We start from the raw sequence: 7,697 nt of genomic DNA on the forward strand, positions 1-7,697 counted from the left end.
GATGTAAATAACCGCATGCATGGATCGTGGCCAAGGATGGGAAAACAAATTAGCAAATGAAGAATAAACTGAGGGGAAAACCTCCTAAATGGAGCTTAGAGGATTTTTAGTTACTTTCAGGCTTTAGGAATCTCTCTTAGGCTGCAGGCCAATCAGAAAATAAACTGTTTATGGAAATATATACTAATAAACGAAAGGGTTGACTCATAAGCATTAATTATTATCATCATCATTTATTTGCTTTGATAGAGCCCCATATAATGAATGGAATTATCACTTCTCCAATGGACAGCAGCAGCTTATGGGATGGTAAAATAAGAAGCAGCTGGCATTTGTTGATTATAGTGAAAGACACTTAAAGCAGCACATCTTTGTTAAACTTAGAGCAGTTTTGTTTTCACTGCAGCTTAAGAAAAGTCTGGATGCAGGGAGCATTTTTCAAATCTAAACCCCAAATCAGTTACACAACAGCTGCAAATTGGACAGTTGCACATCAGTCACTGTAAAGGACATAATGCAAAATTCTGAAATTAATGATGAACCGTAACCAAAGCTGGTTTCACGGTACCACGGCTGGGATCATTTGTCACTTCAAAGATCTACTTAAGGCAAAGCCCAGAATCTGGAAAAACATGTAAGGATTTTTTGGCTTTCCTGATCCTCGCCCCCTAAAAACACATCTGATCAAACGGGGCAAAGAAGTCAAGTGAGTGAAAAGGAAATAATGACTTTATGCTGCTAACTAGGAGTGACCCAGCGTGTGAACAACTGGCTAACTTAATGTTGAAATGGAAGCAGTCTGTTCGCCCTTGCACTGGGGCCCTTGGGGGAGGCTTTCTTTGACCCTTGGGGACCCCCCCTCCTCCTTGACCTCATCCACAGAATTACTGCACTTCAGTGAGTGGATCCTCCAGCTTTCAGTGGCTGGAAAAAGATCATGTAGAGGAACCAGAGGTAAAAGTCCCATTGAACCTCAGCACTGTTAAAATCATAAATCACCCAGCATATGGAAGAATTTCAGGAATCCAGCGCTGTCTGCTTCTTCTTCCTTACACTCCCCTCCCCTCTTCCTGCCTCTTTGTAAATGAACATATTTTTTCGAGGAGAACTTTTCTTGCCATGTGTCTTTCTCTCTTTTGCCCTTTATTATATTTCTCCTAAATTACCCAGCTGTCACCACCTCTTCTCTACAGATGTGGTGTGGACGTGGCTTTATTTAGATCGAAATGTTCATAGACTTATAGGTGCTATATAACTCCCCTGACACCTACTGAGGCGTGCTGCAAATGGTGTCAAATATTTACCAAATGCCAGCTGATGAAGCGATGAATTAGGAGCAGGAAGGCATTCCATCCAGAACAACTAGGGGATCAACTTCCTTGTTACCCCCCCATTTCATAGCTGTCAGTGGTCATCTGTGATAGCTCATTTACAGCAACACAACTCTTATACATCACATAGCATGCTTATAACTCGTGCGCAGTATCGACACCAGGCCTCACGTTATCAAGAATAAGACAGGAATTGCTCCTTTGGAAGTTGCAATCTATCTGATAAACTCTGGAGATTCAGGAGAACATGTGACCCACTTCTGTCAAATGCGTGCATAACGCCCTCCCCCCTAATTTTAAAATCAAAAATAGATGATTAAAAATAACCCTTCCATGACTCTGTTTACATTTCAGAATCCACATGTCACAGTGACACAGTCAACGCCATTTAAAAAAGAAGTCTTCTCATTTGTTCTTTAAGATAATATGTTGTCATAAGTGACTGAATGCCACTGGTCTCTGGTGCAGCCCTATAGGATGTTGGAAGGGCTTCTACGCTACACAACTAACATGCCCCCTGAGTGGGAGGCCAGCCCCAACTTGCAGCACTACAATTTGGCTATTGAAAAGGCAAAGGCTGGGAAGGAGGAGGCAAGAGATCTTGTCATGGTGCCCAATGGGTTTAGAGCTTGTGGTTGGAGTGCTGGAAAGACTGCCTTGTCTCAGTGATTAATGGTGGGGAACTCATAGGCAGAAGTGAGGGAGAGGCTTATGTGGCGGGACTGTGCAACATGAATGCACAATACTACGGAGTTTTCAGTGAATCTAAAGCACGCCTTAATTTGATTACAGAGTCGTTCTCATTTTTTCCATTTGGGATCTAATCCAGGAATCTTTAATCATAAAAATACTGCTGGAGAAAAAAAAATGTAAGTCTAATCAGCGATGAATAGGGTAAACATTGCACAAGAGCTACAGTTTTCCCACATTCATTTATTAAGCCTGTACAGTATGTGACATCTCAATTAATCAATAGAAGTATCAAAGACTTGCCGTATCATTTAATAGTTTTAACAAAAATATAACATCATTCAAAACGAACATTAATTTGCCCATTTAACACTTACTAATATTTCACACAACCTGCTATTTAGATGAAAACAAAAATCCTAATGTAACACTTAGAAAATGACAACCACTTAGCAATTGTCTGACAACAGGAAGGCAATGGAAAACTCACTCAAAAGTCTACATCATGCATGCATTAACCATGCGCAATACACGCGTAAGATTACAGAACAAAAACATGTAATTATTACTTCATGTCTTGTGCATGCTATGTGTGAATGTACAAAAAGCACAGCAAGTTTGAGGCCCTGCAGTCTGCAGTCACTGTGTTTGAGAAACACAAAAGATATCGCTGTAGGTTTCCTTTAATTAAGATGTGTTCATATGGTTTAATTAAAATGTTCCATGAATGCTGAAAGGGTGTGTTGAGGGAACTTCAACCCTGCTGATCAGACTCATCCTCCAGCCTTTCATAAGTAAGTGAAAGTAGATGTATCATATTGAGATTTTGATGAGCACAGGAGGAGTTGGCCATTATGGGGCCCTAGGGCCACTTTGAAATGCCAGCATGGTGATGACTATCTATGCCCGTAAAGGAGGCCGATGGACCATTTGCAACAGATGGAAGTATGCAGTTCAAATGGGCCAGGTCTGATGGCTGAATATACTGACCACTATTGCTGTTGCTGAAAGAGCCAAATAGAGAGGCGTGCAAGTCTGAGGAGGAGGAAGTTCTAACAATGTTTGCATCTGGAAAATTCAGGTGGTCTGCAAAGGAGGCTGAGCTGGGGGACAGGTTGCAGGTGGCCAACTGAGATAAACTTGTCATCTTTCCATACTTCTGCTCCTTCTTGTACCTCATCCTGCGGTTTTGAAACCAGATCTTAACCTGACGATCAGTGAGCTGGAGCCCAGCAGCCATCTCCAGCCTCCTAGGACGACACAGGTAAGGGCTGAAGTGGAACTCCTTCTCCAGCTCCAGCAGCTGGTTGTTGGTAAAGGCTGTCCTCTCCCTCTTCACACTTTGCCTTCCTCTACCTGATAGACCAGCTGCCATGCCACTGCTGACTGATGATGGAGGAAGCACATAAAGAAGAGAGGGTGTTAAAAGGAAAACATCTAACAGTTCTATCCTGAAATGTATAACCTGCACATGGAAGACTTCAAGTGCCAGGGAGGCCCGTGTTAATCCTCAGACAATCAACCTGTGACCAAGTAAGAGCCCTCAGCTCTTCCTGCACATTCAGTCATGGTTGAGACGCTATACAAGACTGGCTGTCTACTGTGTCATGTGTTCAGGGAAAGTTACCTCCCGAAGAAGCAGTCTGGGGGAAACATCTGACGCCACTACGGCTGCCTGACAGAACACATTAATCAGAGCTACACACGGAAGCAGACCTGTCAAATCCTCATCTCAGTCACTTAAAAGGTACCTTGGGACCACCACTGAAAATAACCACCATTAGGGATTCAATTTGACATGTATATGAGCAGCACCAGGCTCTGTTGATAATAATGTAACAAAGCCAGGGTTAATGGATACTTAATAAGACCTATAGTGAAAACTATATAACAATAATCTGCCGCACTGGAGGACTGCTTCCTTGTTATATGTCAGCATGTCGACACAGCAAAGTTTAACTATTTCAAAGATTTAAAAAGAAAGAAAAAAAAACAGCATGATTAGAACATTAAATAAAAAAAAATCAAAAAGTTTCTCTCTCTCTTTTTTTTTAAATATATGGAGATTTTGCTCTCAAAATAAACACACTCGCCTCTATAGTCGTGATGTGATAGAATTAATGAACTGATACAATCCATTTTGAGACCGTGTCAAGAGATGACAGATCGCAGAGTGCTGATTTTTTCTTCTTTTTTGTGGATTAACAGAAGTGTTTGTGCAGCATTTGTGCTGCAGCTTGTCTGTTTGGAACATCACTTTGCCCGCAGGACTGGAAAAACAGCCCCGTATGCTGTGAGCATGACAGTGGCATTTGGTTAACTGTTCAGTAACACCAGCACTCATTCATTGACAAAGCAGAAAGAGCGCTCACATTAGAACAAAGTTCTCTTAAGTGTGATCAAGCAGATGACTTTGACCACTCTTGAAAAGTTACTTTGCTGTAGCTGTTCTGCTTCCAAAGAAAGGTAACAAAGACAGTGAGTGTTTGAGTTACATATCAGTCGAAAAAAGAAACATTTAAAAAGAGGGAAAAACGTGTTTGTAAAGAGCCTAATGAAGCTTCCTGTGTCACAAATATTTTGAACACTCAGTGTCAGCTTTAAAAAGGCACAGATAATGAACAAAACCAGTTACCAGACTGTTCAGAGCCAGTGGTCCGTGGATTCATCCAGGGAAAAATTACTTCTGAGCGGCAGATGGTGAGTAGACTGCAGCTCCTGCTCTTGATGTCCAGCTTGCCCTTGCCATGGCAGTGAACCACGGGCTCCAGTGGGCACTCAGATTGTTCATCTGGGTTCAACCTGGAACTGACACGAGAAGAGGAGGTCATGTTTTGCTGATTAAGTTCTGCTTCTTGGCCTCCTCCTCCTCCTTCATTGTATCCCGCGCTTAATTTTGGCACCTGTCCAGAGCTCATAGCAAAACTGTTGCCATGCAGCTGCAGTGGGAGGGCAAACTGTTGGGGGTCCATGGACCCAGCTCATCAAACTGTTTCAAATAAAACCAGGAGTCCCTCAACAGCAGTAAAAGGCGAGGACGTGTGTCTATCTAATATTCGATCACAATTAACCTGAATGTAAAAAGGCACGCGGGAAAGTGCACTTTGAGCAACCATTTGGAACAATTGAATAATATTTACCAGAAGGGCGCCGTGGTCACGTGTGGCAGTCCTCCAATGACGGAGCTTTGGAGTTGGAAAGTAATCCGCCGGCAACTTGGAACCCAGAGGAAGCTTCTGCCATATTTCTTCAGACATTTCTATGAGCAGCCTGCATTTCTTTACCTAGGATATTAAAAAAATATATAATGGAATATGAAAAGACGCCAAACGACTGTGTAATCAGTGTAAGAGAAAGAGGGAGATGTGTTTAAACGGAGAGACAAACATTAGGAGAAAGGGGGGGAGACAGACAAAGCTTACACGCGCGGTGAGGAGCATTTCATTAGAAACTGGGCGCAGATTTCTTGTAATATTGTTACTCTTTTGACAGGACTCATTTTCTCGTTTTATTTTTGAAGGAACCGCCGCTCGCAGCCACACATCCTGAACTTTTTGGTGGTAGGTTTGAACAAACACGATGCGAAGATTTTTTTCCTCTGCGCTACAATACGCGTCTGTGAGGTGGAATAAGAGATGGTTAATAACTGGTTATAGATCACAGCTCATTATTCTGCTGAAGCTTTTCTAGGTGTAAAATTATTAAAAAGAAATTGCGCTCCTTGTTTGCTTGTTTGTTTGTTTGTTTGTTTGTTTTTTCCCCAGTCAAACGCTATTATAAATAATGGTGCTTATTTGCGTATTTTCATTCTACTAGGGGCACTAACTGGAGTAAATCTGTTTCAAGTCTGTAAAACGAAAGCATTACGCTTATTTTGGATAACTTAGTCTGAAACGCATTTAAATACCTATTATAAATCGGCGGGTTTTATAAACACACAGAGCGTGTGTTTATAACAGTGTAGCTTTGGCTTAATGGGATTCACTGGGAGTGGTCAAACAAAGACATGACAGTCATTGCCACACAAAGACAAAGGAGGCAATCGTCAAAGATGTTTTTTTTCTACAGGACAATTCAACGCATTTGCATTAATCAGGCATCACTGTACAGCATCGAGTCCACTGACGGTGGCTCCAGGAGGCAACACTCAAACACTATGGACATCTTTTGGAGGAATTAAATTCCTCCTTCTGCACGAAGGCGTGAACCCAAACATGAGATGCTCAGTTAAAGGCTCTTGCGCGCCTATTTGCAGCCACAGTGCCAAACATCCAAGACAACTGGGACTTAGCTATGAAGGCGTAAAACACCTAAATAAAATATGAATTTTTCAACTTCATTTTAAAACCCATAATAAATATTTTTTTCTAGGAGAAGTTATTTGGTATAAAAGCTACATCAATTGTGGCCTAACTGAGTTATACTGTAGGGAAAAAGAACTCATAAAACGTGTTTGTTTAATTCCAGCAATGCGCAATTTTATGCAAAACGGCCACATAACGAGAATAATGAATCTATCACAAAATTATAAATAGTGCTCCCTAAAACATGTTCTAAATGAGAAGGTTTGGGAGACTATACTGAATATTCCAAGCCAGTATTAATCTTAGCTGAACCATGTTTTGGATGTAAGCTCCTTCTGGTGTTTCAGTACAAAGCTGCAAAGCTGTCGAGAAAACCCTCTTTAGATGTCTCAGAGGTGATGGATTATGCACTCAGGGTTTGCGTGGAAAGAGAGGAGCCTTCCTCCTTCTCCGTTTCACCCCTGCTGCCACTATCACCGATGTTTTACCTGAACCTTTAGAGTGGTGTCACATCCTGAGATTTTTTATTTTTATTTTATTTTATTAGTTGAATTTATTTTTACGTAATGAAATATTTTATATGAAATCAAGGACACGAAACAACTGCTGCCATAGCACAATGCTTACAACATTAATATAATTTCAATTTGACTGCTGAGGCATTAAAAATGTTTGTTGACACTAAAAACTACAGTGTTGATATTTCTTTTCCGCCCTTTTGAATTGTAGCCAGTTAAATAAAGTCTGTGGAAAGGTTTAGTACTTAAATTTAAATTGGCTAAAGGTTAAATTTGTCATTTCCACTGTGAGGTAAATGTGGGCCAGCAAAACTAAATAAACTGATAAAACCCTGACATATGTTTGTGTTTTCGTCTCACGCATAAATAAATCTATTATTAGTAGTAAAAGCAGCATTAGTGTTATTATCAGCTGAATAAGGCAGTGTACATCAGGACTGACTGAAAGTGGGGAAAGTAATTAAATTCGTTTTGTTTTCCTTACCTCACACCCTTGAACATACTCTCTGAATTGGAGATAGAATCTATGATATACTAGCTCAGCAAGACCATAATTTAGCTCCTCCGCGCCTCCACCACAATTCTCCGTGAACTCTGTTTGAACCGCCTCAGTGGCAATAAATCATTTTTCTCTCTCACACAAAAGCGCGCCGGTCGCTCTGGGTGTCAACCCTTTTACAATTCCTCCTTACCTTCTCCGCTCTCTCGCCTGCTGACACAAACAACCAAGGAAATTGTCTATAAACTTTTATTTTTCACAACAATAACGCAGACAGAAAATGGTACTGCAGAATATCCGCAGCTGCGCACAAACGGTGAAATCCGGCAGATGCAACACAATTACGTTTTTCTTT

The 7,697-nt window shown here is 41.2% G+C and overlaps 2 protein-coding genes across 2 annotated transcripts in view; both read right to left on the reverse strand.

Annotated features, from left to right (window-relative positions):
• Positions 1 to 2,256: 2,256 nt before the first annotated feature.
• On the reverse strand, positions 2,257 to 4,993 carry LOC102192795 (homeobox protein HOX3-like). The gene is made up of 2 exons (XM_013910727.1): positions 4,657 to 4,993; positions 2,257 to 3,407 (listed from the first exon to the last, which is right to left on the reverse strand). Exons 1-2 carry the CDS (start codon positions 4,991 to 4,993, stop codon positions 2,884 to 2,886), a joined length of 861 nt encoding a protein of 286 aa, XP_013766181.1. The 3' UTR covers positions 2,257 to 2,883.
• hoxc4a (homeobox C4a) overlaps positions 4,765 to 7,697 on the reverse strand; it is an 11,470-nt gene continuing 8,537 nt past the window's right edge. Inside the window, exons 3-4 of the mRNA XM_013910728.1 lie at positions 5,162 to 5,305; positions 4,765 to 4,829 (exon numbers count right to left, since the gene is read on the reverse strand). Coding sequence (XP_013766182.1) covers positions 5,302 to 5,305 — 4 coding nt within the window. The 3' untranslated portion in view covers positions 4,765 to 4,829; positions 5,162 to 5,301. The remainder of the gene's footprint in view (positions 4,830 to 5,161; positions 5,306 to 7,697) is intronic.

This window comes from Pundamilia nyererei, unplaced genomic scaffold (genome assembly GCF_000239375.1).
Source record: "Pundamilia nyererei isolate P.nyererei 1_Seehausen unplaced genomic scaffold, PunNye1.0 scaffold00047, whole genome shotgun sequence".
Lineage (NCBI taxonomy): Eukaryota > Metazoa > Chordata > Actinopteri > Cichliformes > Cichlidae > Pundamilia > Pundamilia nyererei.

What these genes read in the sequence shown, in the direction of transcription:
- LOC102192795 (XM_013910727.1), bottom strand. Translation starts at nt 4,993, where the DNA reads ATGGACCCCCAACAGTTTGCCCTCCCACTGCAGCTGCATGGCAACAGT. An exon ending in CACTGGCTCTGAACAGTCTG is followed by an intron (nt 3,408 to 4,656) that starts GTAACTGGTTTT and finishes CTCCATCATCAG; the next exon opens with TCAGCAGTGGCATGGCAGCT.